General features: G+C 47.0%; 1 protein-coding gene across 3 annotated transcripts in view; it reads left to right on the forward strand.

Annotated features, from left to right (window-relative positions):
* VPS53 (VPS53 subunit of GARP complex) overlaps positions 1-13,573 on the forward strand; it is a 138,424-nt gene that overhangs the window by 109,712 nt on the left and 15,139 nt on the right. For all 3 annotated transcript variants that reach the window (XM_053662720.1, XM_053662721.1, XM_053662722.1), the window contains 2 exons: positions 6,248-6,396; positions 10,740-10,809. In XM_053662720.1, coding sequence (XP_053518695.1) covers positions 6,248-6,396; positions 10,740-10,809 — 219 coding nt within the window. The remainder of the gene's footprint in view (positions 1-6,247; positions 6,397-10,739; positions 10,810-13,573) is intronic.

Raw genomic sequence — 13,573 nt, forward strand, 5'->3', positions numbered from 1 at the left:
TCCTGGAAGAGGGAGGGAAAACACGTAGGGCAAAGTTTGGTACAAAACATGCGCAGAAGTGACCTTAAACAGGCCAGGCCCATGTGGAGGAAGTGACCTATGATGCAAGTTGAGTGGTCTCTCTGAAACCGTAACTTTGAGATCATAGTAGTATTTCTGATGCTATAAGTTACAATAAAATGTCATTTCAGACCACTTTCCCCTCGCATGTTGCATTATTTTCTTAGATGAGCTCTACAGAGTGGTTAAGTTAAAGTCACTTGTGTGTGATCTCTTAGCTGGCAGGTGGCAGGCCCAGCATTCAGACTCGGGCCTCTCCCTGCAGGACTGTACCATGTCATACACACAGAACAGGAGGAAGTCGTTTCGGCAGATGTGGAAACTGAGGCAAAAGCAGCTGAACTGATTTGCTTGAAACAGAAGAGCGCTAAGTCAGCGTGTGCCCGGTGGTGCCAGGATCACGGGAGTGTTCGTGCTGACTTGATTATGAGCTTTCCAGTCATTCACAAACACCCCGTTGGGTATTTATCTTCAGCTTTTCTTGATCAGACGCCGAAACTTTCCTACGGGGAGAAAGTGGGTTGAGCAGCCAACCCAAGTATTCCCGTCTGCTTAGTGTATTTCTCCCGGAAAACAAATGAATTGTCACTCTGGTGTGCTTGTTTTCTTTTCCATAATATGCCCAAAGCCTTAAAGCTTTATAACAGCAAAGGCAGAAATAAAACCACCTCTCCCGATTCTTAAAAAAAGGGAGTTGCTTGAAGTGTTTTGGTGGAAATATGAAGAGTTCTGTTTTTTACATGTAAATTCTGTAAATCCTTAGGAATGAGTATGACTAATTATGGCTTTACAAGCAGGGTTTTTAAAATAAATTTTATGGCTTCCTTTAAAGAGACCGTTGGTCCCCTGGTCCCCTCCTCACTGTCACTTTTCCTAGGTCTGTGCACATCACTAGGTTGAAAGAATCTAGTCTCTAAAGTCAGGCATACTTAGCTTTTCTCCCGTTAATGGTAGTTTTAGCAGGGGGAACAAAAAGAAGAAACTGAACAAATTAAATTTCCTTACAGTCTGGCATGTAATTTCCATTAGGTTTCAAGATTGTGAACATGTACTAATTTAGGAGGCTGCATTACTGTCCCCAAAGACATTTTGAAATAGCTAGAACAGTCCTCAAATCTGTTCTCATTTTCCTCTGTCATTAAAATGTTGATCTATTTCAGGAGTCCCACAGAGCTGCGTGGTTAAGAAATCCTCAAGTTCATTTTCTACCTGCAACCAAGCATACCGTTCTTTTTTCATAACAGAGACTTTTTTCATTAGGACTGAAGCAATCACCTTCATTATGGAAAATACAGATTTTCAAAAAGAAGAAAATTTCGATCACCCATAATTCCAATTAATGGATACATTTCATACTTTACAGACTCTTCCATGACCTCTTTCTCGCTAAGGAGGTCTTCATAGTTTTCTGTGGAATTTAATGTATTATTAGTACAGTATTATTGCATAGTATTCCACAGTACAAAGTACTTATTGTTGAGAACATTTCATGTACTATCCTTCAGTGACTATATAGATTTTGGATATTATTATCCCAATTTTATAGCAGAGAAAAGCGGCGCTAGGAGAGGTTGGGTAACTTGCCCAAGACACACCTAGCAGGCTGCATAGAACCCATGACAGGCGGACTTTGGATCTAAGTACTATCACCTACTTCTTCCCTTGTAATGTCTGTAATTAATTCACTTCCGATGGATTTTTAGGTTAAATTTTTCACATTTATAAACAGTCTGGCAATGGACAACTTGTGTGTATGTATGTATATATTTTTTTCTAAACATTCCTAATTATTAACTTCAGATTAATTGCCTTAAAGGGAATAGCAGAGATCAAAGCTATGCAAAATGCTAAGATAGATGTTTTTGATAGATGTTTTCAGATTGCTTTTAAGAAAGGTACAAATTCACAATTCACCTTTCCACTGGCCCAGCAGTGAGTGGAAAAAGATAAATATATTTAAAGCCTGTTCTGGATGTTTTGCTTTTCCCCTTGGAGCCTCGCCATCGAGGTGAGAAGAGCTCGTCCTTCCTCCTCCTCTGTACGACCACGTCATCTGCCTGTGTACAGCCGCATGCTACATGGAGATTCTGCGTGCTGCAGTTCCTTCGGCTGTTTTCACATTTATTTAGAGTAGTAACGCTTCTTTTGGAAAGCAGCATGATAAACTGGAAAGGACATGGACTTTGGAGTTAGACAATCCAACTTCTGGATCTCAGCCCTGCCACCTTCTCAGCTAAGCTTAACCAGGCGTTTGTTGTCCTGCAGCCGTCCTGTCACCTGTGAAGCAGGAGTAGTGCCTCCTGTACCGCATCATTATGAGCAATACGTTTGTTTGAAGATGTCAGTCATGTTGCTTCATACATAGTAGGTGCTCAGAAAATGTCCCTTCTCCCTTTTTATTCCCCACACATTGCTTGGTCTACTACTGCACATGCAGAGGTACCTGTAAATACAGTGAATGCTTGTTGCGTGAGTGAGAGTAACCCAGACAGGCGCTACAGTGTGTGCGCATCTGAGCAGTTGCTCAGGGCCGGTGCCCCAGCAGCCTGAACCACAACCCTAGATTCCAGTTGCCTGAAATGTTCCCAGAATCCAAATGTCTGAGTCTGTGCTCTGTCTGTATATCTCTAACCCCCTGAATAGGTGGGAATTTGAATTTTCAGTTGAGGAAAATTAGTTCCTCAGGAAACCTTTCCAAGCTTCATGTGGCCGTAGGGAAAACAAAGTTTCATAGTAAGCCAGTTGCACAGCTCTGTCTTCTAATGAGCTGATTGGTCAGAATTCTCTGCTACAGTGGGCTCTTAATAGAAAGTGATTATCTCCCCAACCTTCCCTGGGAAGTGGCAACATCAGCCACACGCTCCTTCCTGGGGGAGGGGATGGAACCAGGGAGGGGGCAGTACTGATGTCCTGGTCCTGGGCCCCACGATCGCTCCCCGTGGTGGGGTCCTGACGGCTGTAGCGTTGTTAGCTTGATCGTTTCCTTGCTTGTTTCTCTCAACCCTACATCTTAGTTACTGCTTCTTTGCCAACTAGTTTTCTTGTGGTTTATACGGTAGCAGTAGTATTCAACCCCACCCTGCCCCCCAAACAAAAGCACAAAAGGAGAAGCTTCAAGTAGAGAGGGGTAACTTTCCAATGTGAACTGCCACGTTTACCTGGAAAACTTGGAGTCTTACTTCTATGAATGGCTTTTCGTGATGTTTGTTCTTCCAGTACAAGCTGCTGTTCTTTCTTTTTTTGAAAGACTACTTTGCTCGACGGCTGTGTATTTCATTAGTTTCTCCTTGAGAAAGTGGACTTACCTTGAACGAAGGCCCAGTAAGTGCTTTTATTCTTCTTTTGTAACCATTTTTTAGTGAGTGTCCAGGAAGCAGCCTGGTGCAGTACTTTGGCTTTAGACAGATCTGGGTTTTCTCCGCCATTTACCAGCTGTGACTTTGGGCAAAGTCACCTGACCTCTTTGAGCTTTGTGAGTTTCCTCATTTACGGGACTGCTGTGAGAGCTATATGAGATCATGTACGAATACTAAATGGGATGATGTGTGCCACGTGCCAGGCAAAATGACCCGCATAGTAGGTCCTAATTAGGTATCTTGGGACATTCAAGTTACAACCTATAACCTAAGTCTTCCAGGATGGATGATAGCAAGCATTAACATTGGAGGCAATGACTAGACAGAACCACTGCAGACTGGCTCTTACAGTATGTTACAGTTGAAAAATAAATAGTGTGCCCTGTCTGGTGTGGTTCAGTGTGTTGAGCAACAGGCTGTGAACCAAAGAGTTGTTGGTTTGATTGCTGGTCAGGGCACATGCCTGGGTTGCAGGCCAGGTCAGATCCCCAGTAGGGGGCGCGTGAGAGGCAACCACATATTGATGTTTCTGTCCCTCTTTCTCCTTCCCTTCTCTGTCTAAAATATGTAAATAAAACCTTTTTAAAAAATACTTTATTAAGCTGACTTAAACATAAAATCTTGAATCTACCCGACTTTTGCTAATACTTCTCTCACTTGACTATGGTGTTGTAACTGGCTGAAGTCTTAAAGCAAATTAGATCTTTTCGCCTTATTCCAAAGGCAAGTGCTGACACGGCCAGTGGTGATGAAGAGGGAGTTAGCTCACCAGCAGGAACTTGAGGTCCCACGTCCCCGGCTCTGTCTTGCCTCAGAGTTGCTTTGGAACCAATGACAGGGCATGTCACCACCTCCCTTTTTGGTCTTTTTCTATTACTGGAGAACTATAATGTTTAGATAGTTGTTTATTCACTTTTTGATATGTTGGAATAGAAAACGCTGCCAACTTGGAAAACAGTAGTCGTTTCTATGGAAGCGCTTCATGTCGGTTGGAAGAGTGGGCACCAAGCTCCCTCCCCGCTTCCTGGGTGTGCCTGGGACGTTCGTGGTGCCCCAGGTGTTGCTGCAGAGCTAGGAGGAGCAAGGTGAGGTGCAGGCATGGACAGTTCCTGTCAACTTGGGCCTCACCCTCTGAGCTCGTTTAAAGTCATCCAGGATGCTCCTTATTTGAATGGATCAAATCTCTAAAACAAGATGGAGAAAGAAGCCTCTTGAATAAGATCAAAGACAATGAGGAAGATATTACCCATAACCAAAGCAGTAGAATGTAGAGTCAGTTCATACTAGTCCTTTCTACTCCTTCTCCATTGTTCGTTTCTGTTTTCTCCCCAGCAAAAAATTCAAGACCTTTTCTATCTGGAGCCTCACTGGGAAACCTTGCACAAGACTTAACGTCTCTAGGCCTCAGTTCTCTTATCTGTAAAATGAAGGTGGAGGTTCCTTCCTGCTTTTTTGTGGTTTTGTACTTAAACATACCTCAAGCATTTAGAATATAAATATCTGCTGACTTGAAGAAACATTAGGACAAAACAGAAAGTCACTTGAGCTTCCCAGGAGCTGGGGAATCATCCATGTACAATACGATTCTTTTAAACAAGTTCTCTCAGTGTTGAATTTTTTGTCTCCCCAAGAGCTCTATAAAAATAGTATTGTCTTGCCAGAGACATTAAGGCCTCAGAACTACCGCCCTCCTTCCGTGAACATATTATATGGTTTGTATTTGGCTTCGGATCTTTTTAGCAGACAGCCCAGCTCCATCCTGAGAGGCTGACTCAGCAGAGTTCCTCCGGCACGTCCCCGCTCTTTGCAGGGTTCGAGTGCCCACCCGCTGCCAGCTTCCAGGCCGGCTGGAGCTGAGGCTGCCTCTCTGCTCCTGTGCTCACCCATTTTCCCTAATTTTCCTCAGGTTGTTAGGGCTTGAGCCAGGCCAGTCTCATTTTTGTCCATGACCTGGTCCAGGACCACATTGGTCCTCTCAGTGGTGTTCACCTCCTCTGCCCTCCAATCCGCGTGGCCCCTGCCATCCGCTCAGCCCCTGTCCTCTTTCCCACCTGTTCCCCTGTCACTGTCTTACCTGCTGATCTGCCCCTCAGGTTTGCCAGACAGCCTCTCTCCTTTCCCTTGTTTGAAATCACAACATAATCCCAAAGGTTTTAGGAGTAAGGGTCTAATGTTTTATTATGGAGAATTTCAGTAATTTACAGCAGTAGAGAAGAAAGTACACTGAACCTCATGTACCAATCACCCAGCTTCACTAACCTTGTTCCATCCACTTGTTTCAACCCCAGATTACCTGGAAGCAAGTTTCACACCACATACCATTTTTAGTTTCCTTTTTTAAAAAACTTCTCCCAATTTACTTGAGAGGCGTAAGCTAACTCTCGTCCAGGTTTCATTCGATGTAGCCCAGCCACCTTTCTGGTCTCCCAGGCTCCCAGTCTGCTCAGAAGCGGAGGTCCCTCCCTGCTCTCCCCTGTCCCTTTCTGGGGGATCAGCTGACAGAAGAATGGGAGCCCACTCAGCTGCCTGGTGAGGGGCTGTGTGGCCGATGGCCACTTTGGTGCGAAGGGACGGCTGTTTCAGGCATGAGGGGCACGGGGAAGGACGCCGTGCCTGAGTCCTGCCTCGCTGTCCAAGAGGAGGTGGGCGGGCTCGTTTGTATGCACAGTCAGCCACTACCAGCCGGATGAGACACGTTGCCCGAAACACAGTGGCAGCTGTGAGAGCAAGCTCTGGCCTGGTCTCCAGCCCCTTGCCCCTTCCCTGGTAACAGGTGCAGCTGTCCTCCTATAAGACATCTAAAGGCTTGTCCTGTGTGTCTTCAATTTCAGATGCAGTGGCAGAATGTGGAGCATGTTGGTGACCAGAGCCCCTATGTCACCTCGGTCATTCTTCACATTAAGCAGAACGTCCCCATCATCCGTGACAACCTGGCTTCAACACGCAAATACTTCACTCAGTTCTGCATTAAATTTGCAAAGTAAGTCCTGGAACATTCTCATCCCTGGGGGATTTCGAGGCCATACTTACCGCCGGTGCGCTCACAATCCAGGTGTCCCCACCATCCAGCTAGAAAGGAAATTGAAGGGAAAGGAACTTCAACTCCAGAGATCTGCTGATCAGGAGGGAGAACTGGGGCCATTTAGAAGGGGTTCTTCAGACCAGAGCCAGGCCAAACGAGAATGTGAGATCAAATTCCTGGCTAATTGCAACGGCACACGCGGTTTATAAGTCACTCAGAGTAGAGTAGGCTTTGGTAGTATAGTATTCTGGCTGCGGTGGGCAAACTAATTTTGTTGTACCCAAAAGAAGCAGAGTAATGAAACTCAGTCCCCTGACGTCATGGATGACAGTAACAGCGACGTAGTCACCAACCACATCAAGGCAGACAGAACTGTGATGGGGGCGCTGCTGTTCCGAGTTGTGTGGACATAACTGAGCCCCTGCCTGCCCCCTGGGTTGAATGATTAAAATTATTTTTCAGTGACTTCCTATATACATTTTGTCTCTCCAACAAGATGATAAAGTTTTTAAGGATAGGCACCATCAGTTCTGTTTGTTCTGAGCCTTTTCTTCCTCCTTCCCCACAGTAGCTCTTACTGGGGCTACCAGAATTTATCTACCGCAGATGTCCTTGCGTCCAGGGAAGGTACTAGAAATTAGGAAGGCCAGTCAGGGAGCTCCATTGCCAAGGCAGATGGAGTGAACTGCGTGTCTTCCTGCCACACCCTTGTGTGTGGCCATTTCTGGCTTGATGTTTTGAAGCAGGGAAATAGTTTGGTCCCTTGCCAGCCAGCCAGCATCTGGCTGTAGCACCTTTCCCCTCGAGACCAGACAGCACACAGGGTCAGTGCCTCCTCGGACCAATTAGCAAATAAGCACTTTGGCAAACTGCTCAGGAAAGGGCTTCAGGAGGGTCAACCCAGTCCAAGCTACTGTATTTAGGTTGTTCTCTTCCAAGTCCCGAAGGGTGATTTAGGACTCCAAGTTTCTGTCTTCTTGAAATATCTCCCTGTTTGTATTCAATTAAGGCTTTTCTTCTCCCTCACAAATAAATCCCTGAGGACCCTCAGTTATGGAGTGGCTTATGGCATCAGCTTCAGTTTTACTTTGTCGAGGAAAGAAAGAGTTGGGTCTCCAGGGAGGCGTTAGTGTTTGCAGTGTAGCAGATGAACCAGGAGCTGACATTTCCTTCGCTCTCCGGGTGCTCATTAGGGTGTGCTAAAGCATTGCTGATGAATCACATGGTGACACTCCCCAAAGCCCCTGGTGGAAACAGTATCTCTAAAGGTTGACCGTGCATGGCCAGAAGTCTCCAGGGTGGCCGCCCGGGGCTCTGATCGAGCTGACGTCGAAGTGAGTTCAGTCCCGGCGGCAGCCTCACAGCCTCTCGCGGCCCTTTCATTTTGTCACTGAGCCCGCATTGCGTAAACGGGGGGTAGGATGCCCATCTCTCACAGTTGGAAAAATCTAACCTGTGAAATCAGAGTGGCTTTCTGATTTAATTTGGGGCACTTTCTCATCCTTCTAGAATCCCAGTGGAGGACTCGGGAGCTCAGAGGCGGGGGTTTCCCCAGCCGAGAGCAGCAGCCACCACCACCCCAAGGGGACGGGAAGCACTTAGCTGTTACCCACCACGTTGCTGGGACGTCCCCCCAAAGACGTGTCCTGGCCTCTCTGTTTTCCTCACCCGCCCCAGCAGACTAGCAGACACAGCCAGTTAAGGGCACACCCGGAGCCCACTCTCCTGTAACGTAACTCAGGTTACAACTGTGTGTGCTGTTGCAGTTAGTCGGGAACTCAGTCTCACGTTCTTGTTTGGCCTGGCTCTGGTTTGAAGAATCCCTTCTAAGTAGCCCCAGGTCTGCCTCCTGATCAGCAGATCTCTGGAGTTGAAGTTCCTTTCTCTGTAACTTTTTCTCCTATCCCATCAACATAAAGCCATAGATGTTTCCACTTGGTCTCTGCAGCAGGAGCCTTTCCTGTGTAAACACCAAGATCAGCCTTCTGATTGAAACCACTAAGTGACTTCTCTGTCCACTAAGCTGATTCTCCTCCAATCAGTAATGGAGATAACAAGACAAATGTCTTTATAGTGGTTGGGAGGATAAAATGAGAAGTCTTATGTCAACTTTCTGATGGAGCGCTAGTACCAAGCTGACATTCAAAGAGCGGTACCTGTGCCCTGGCCAGCGTGGCTCCGTTGGTTGGAGCACTGTCCCATACACCAAAAACCAAAAGGTCCTGGGTTCGATTCCCAGTCAGGGCATGCACCTGGTCTGCAGGTTTAATCCTTGGCCAGTGTGTATACAGGAGGCAACGGATCAATGTTACTCTCTCACATTGATATTTCTTTCTCTCTGCCCCTGCCAAACCCTCTCTTCAACAACTGCAATGAAAAATATGGTTGTCCTATCATTATTATTTATTCAACATGTATTCAACATGTATGCTATGTCTCAGACATAGAATTAAGTGCTTTGACTTAATAGATACTGTCCCTATTTTTGTTTGCCTTGCAGTCAAGTGGAGGGAAACAGACGTGAATAAATAAGTATAGTAAAGTCAGTTAGATGTTAGACTAGACATCTGGACTCAGTGTAGGAACATAGTGACTAAGACTTCATGGGAGAGAAGGAGAGATGTCCTTGAGCAGAATCCAAGAGACGTGTGTACTGACCCACAAGGACCCCACAAGGCCTTGGGGAAGAGGGCGTGGTGTAAGCAAAGGCACGGAGGCTGAAATAGCCTGTGGAACCACAGGATCTACAAGTAGCTCTGCTGGTTGGAGCATAGGGAGCCAGGGCTTAGCACGAGGAGGCTGGGACAGAGAATCAAGACAACTAAGGAAGGCTTTGTCTGCAGCCTCACAAGAGTTTTACTCAGGGGAAGGTCTTGGTCATATTTGCATTTGAAACTTCTTTTGGCAGCAGATGGATTAGAAGGGATGAAGCTGGGAGACCAGTCAGGAAACCACTGAAAGGGCTCCAGTGAGAAAGGGCAGTAGTAGTGGGAATGGTTGGAGGGGTGGATGTGGGAAAGCTGGTCGCTGGTGGGATACCGGGGTGGAGGGTGAGGGGGCCGTCTCAGGCAGCCCTTGGTTTCTGACTCGGGTGACTGGGGGGATGAGACCCAGTCACGAGCTGGGTTACCGGGTGGGGCTGAGTCGTGGGCACGCTGGGGTTGAGGTTGCAGCGGGCCATTCCAGTGGGATGTCCGGCAGGTTGTTGGATGTTAGAGTGGGCACAGGTGTGTGGGAAAAGATGTAAAGAGATGGAAGAGGATGGAGGTCACAAGCCTGAGAGCCACGCTGAAGGAGGGAGAGGGGTGCTAGCCAGCCTTCAGCTCAGCGTACAGACCCTGCTTTGTCGTGGGTCCTGACACCTCCAGTCTGTCAGTCTGGACCTGGCCTTGAATATAGGCGTTTCTAGCTCCCACACTTGCCGTTCTGCTTTGCCTACTCAGGCCTCTGCAGTTGTTTCAAAAAGCTTCCCCAACCTATTAAAATTCCATTGTCCCCTTCCCCAGGCCAGAATCATTGTCAGTTCACCAGGCCAGCATCGCCCTTCAGTCCCCAGTACATTCGGGGAGATCGTATATTTCGTTCCTGATCCGACACTTGCTCCCTTAACACTTGTTTCCTATTTTTGCCTTTAAGATCCCATAACTACCTCATGTATATTCCACTCTCGTAACTGGTAGGGTGTTTCTGGCTACTAGTAATGGAGGCCTTGACTCAAACGGACTTACACAGAAGGTGAACTTTTTACTTCATAAAACTGGAAGCCCAGAGTAGGACAGATGCAAGGGTGGTTGATTCAGCGGTTCAGCGATGTCATTAAGGACCCAGGTTCTTCACCCTGCTCTGCTCTCCTTGGGGCTGGCTTCATCCTCAGAACGGTGGGGAAATGGCCGCCTTTATAACCAAATACAATACCCTGAAGAAGAAGAGAGAGCCTTGCCCCAGCGTGCAGTAAAATCCTCCCCTCCAGTCTGCTTTGGCCAGCCCGGATCATGTTCCCATCCGGTACCAAGAACAGTTACCAAGGGCACGCCACGCTCTCTGGGAGACGCCTCGGAATTCAGCTCTGTAGTGGGGGGAGGAACCAACTTTTCCCTGGCATCCCAAGGTCACGTCCACCTAAATGAAACCAGGGCCTCGGCCGGAAAGAAAAAGAAGGCAGTGGATGCTGGTAGGCCACAGAAGTGCCTTCTTCATTTCTCAGTTTCCTTATGGAAGGCAGAAGGGCCTTAAAGTTCTTTCCTACAGTTCTTTGCAGAAGAGAGTACAAGCCTGATTTGTCACTTCTTTTTTATCCACAGCTCCTTCATTCCCAAGTTCATCACGCACCTCTTCAAGTGCAAGCCAATTAGCATGGTGGGAGCAGAACAGGTGAGATGAAGTTGGTACGGGGTCTATTCTCTATGGCTTTGGTTGTAGATCAAACACATGTCTTTTTGGCACGGGTCCACTCTGGAGAAATACAGTTGCCAATTTCCCCCATTTGGGGCACAGTGTGGTGACTGGATGGCTTAATTCAGTCATCCATGTACTTAAAGATTTTTGTTGAGTACCTACTAAGTATGCAGGCATTGTTCTAGGTACAGGGTATACCACAGTAAACAAGACAGAAAAGTTCTCACCCTTATGATACTTACATTCTGGTAAGTAAAGAGAAAATATACAATTTAACAAAGAAATTAGAAGACAGTTTCAACTTCAGTATCCTAAAGGGCATGAAACTAGGTTACTGAAAGAATATCTTAGTGGCATGAGGACGTAATGGCTCTGCCTTTGAAGGGCAGAGAGGGCTCCTCTGGGAGCCGGGGCTCGGCAGGGACCAGAGCAAAGGCTCTGACAATGCAGGACCTGTGCCTGGAGCAGGGACCCCTGGAGAACAGCACAGAAAGGCTCGTCCTTGTGGTCCTGAGGAGCTGTCTGCCACACCCAAGGAGCCTTCCTTCGCTTGTCCCATTTCGTTCACTCGGATTCTGGGCCTCAAGGCATCTCTGCATCGGTTGTATCACCTGAGCACGAATGTGCTGCGTCACATGGTACAGCAGAGTCGCCTCTTTTCAGCTGCCACCTGCTCGGACTACCAGAACTGTGAGCGGTTTGAGTTCAGAGAGCAGTTTAAGCTACTCTTTGAAAGAAACAATCAATCAATCATTTTCATCCCCTAATTCTCTAAAAAGCATCTGCGTAGATGCATTCTCATATATTCATTAAAGTAAATCTTCTCCAGGCCTCTACTTAGCAACACTTAGTGAAAGTACTTTTTTTTTAAAGTAAACTACGTTTCTAAGTAAGGTTATATAATTCAGTACATTTCTGTAACTCCTGTTCTTCCATCCAATCAGCCAACTTGGTCGAGACTCAACGCTCTCCCAGCCCAGCTACTCGCCCTCACACGGGCTCTCGGCCCTGCTGGTCTGCTGGTCTGCTGGTCAGCTGGTCAGTGTGGCAAGTTGACGTGTGCCCAGTGCATCCTGGGTCTCACGCTGCGTCAAAGCCAGAGATGTAATCTCGATGAATGTCAGGAATGTCTCGAATCTGATAAGTGCAGTGTGTTTTTATGCTCTTTGTGAGTAAGTGGAGGTTATGAAAATCCAGTATGGAGTAAGCACTGGGGTCTCGGGTTTCTGAATCAGAGGCTGAGTCCTGTCTGTAACAACTGTTTGTCCTTAGACACATCACTGAACCTCCTGGCACTTGAGTTTCCTCATCTATAAAATGGGGATAATCCTAGTACTGCCTCACGGGGAAGTTGCAAGGGTTAAGCAAAATAATGCACTTAAAGTGCCTGGTACAGTGTCCAGCGCAGGGGAAGCCCAGTGCCAGCTCCTATGTGTTTACGCTTCCGCAGACCAGGGACGGGACTTCGTTTCTGCTCTCATCTCCCGTCTCCCTGCACAGTAAACACCTAGCCAGTGTTTGTTGCTGGCTGGCTGGCTGGCTGGCTGGCCGGCTTTAACCAGGGTCAAAAATATGTATCGTCTCAGAGAGCGTCCCAGCAGGTTGCATGGATTCAGGCGCCGACTGTGTCTGTAGTGTCAGTGTTTCGAAATGCTCGACTGTTGAATGTCGTAAGCAGAGGACTAACCCTCTCCGTTAGAAACAGCAGCCTGATGCCCCAACACGTCGGCTCCGGGTTCCTCAGCACATGTCCACTGGGCACTGATTCTGTCCAGCTCACCGTTGTGCGTCATCAAGAAGACGCAGCATGATCACTGTCTGTGTATCGGAAAAAGCTTAAGCATCCTCACTTACTAGGTTTCTGTCTCTAGACATGATGAAGCTGCTGGACACCAAGTTGACTCATTGCGAGCATGTTTTCAGGAGAGCGCAGCTCTGCCCAGGCCTTGCTAGCTGATTTACTGTCTTATAATCATGCTATTTTCGTATCATCACATAAATCCAATATCCTATCTATTTTCCCCAGATTTTTCTATTCTTTCAAAGAATGTTAAAATAATCAGCTCAGGCTCAAAGCCCGTTATCTTCAGAAAAATACCAGTTTAGCCAGTATTGACTCTTGCTTTGAGAGATGAGTGAGAAAACCATCTGTGAAAGTGGAGTTTTACTTTCCCAGACCCCAGGCAGGGATGAGTGGGTGAGGAGGGCGTGGATCTCAACAGGCCCAGCCTGGGGGAAGGCGTGAGTGGGAACTAAAGGGCAGTGTGGCCCTTGAAGGGGTCCCATGGAAAGTTCAGGGTTAGCTGGGTCCACACTTGCCCTGAACATGTGGCTTAGACACTAGGCAGTCATGGAGCTAGAGATGTGATCAAACAGGCAGCAGAACCAGGGGAATCAAGAGGTTAACACAGAGATGTGCATAGACTGAAGTAGGTTCTGCCTCCAGTCTTGTCGTGGCTGTAATCCAGGCTTTAATAAAAACTGTGAAATGCAAAACTAAGATTTAGCCTAATCTCAGCTGCCTGAGCTTTGCCACAAAGGTACTAGATCCTAAATTTAGATTCTACTTTAATACTTGTGCTGAAAATTTTCCTGATATTTATTCTCTTCCTGATTACTACACAGCCTGAATTATTTCTCTTAGGCCCTAGAGTCCTCTTGAGCAATTGCAAGGGCACATGGAACTGAACCTTACTGGTATTTGTAATGCTTCTTGCTACTTTGTGATTTTCAGAGTATC

The sequence above is a fragment of the Artibeus jamaicensis genome, unplaced genomic scaffold (assembly GCF_021234435.1).
Source record: "Artibeus jamaicensis isolate MK-2021 breed Jamaican fruit bat unplaced genomic scaffold, CSHL_Jam_final contig_2790, whole genome shotgun sequence".
Lineage (NCBI taxonomy): Eukaryota > Metazoa > Chordata > Mammalia > Chiroptera > Phyllostomidae > Artibeus > Artibeus jamaicensis.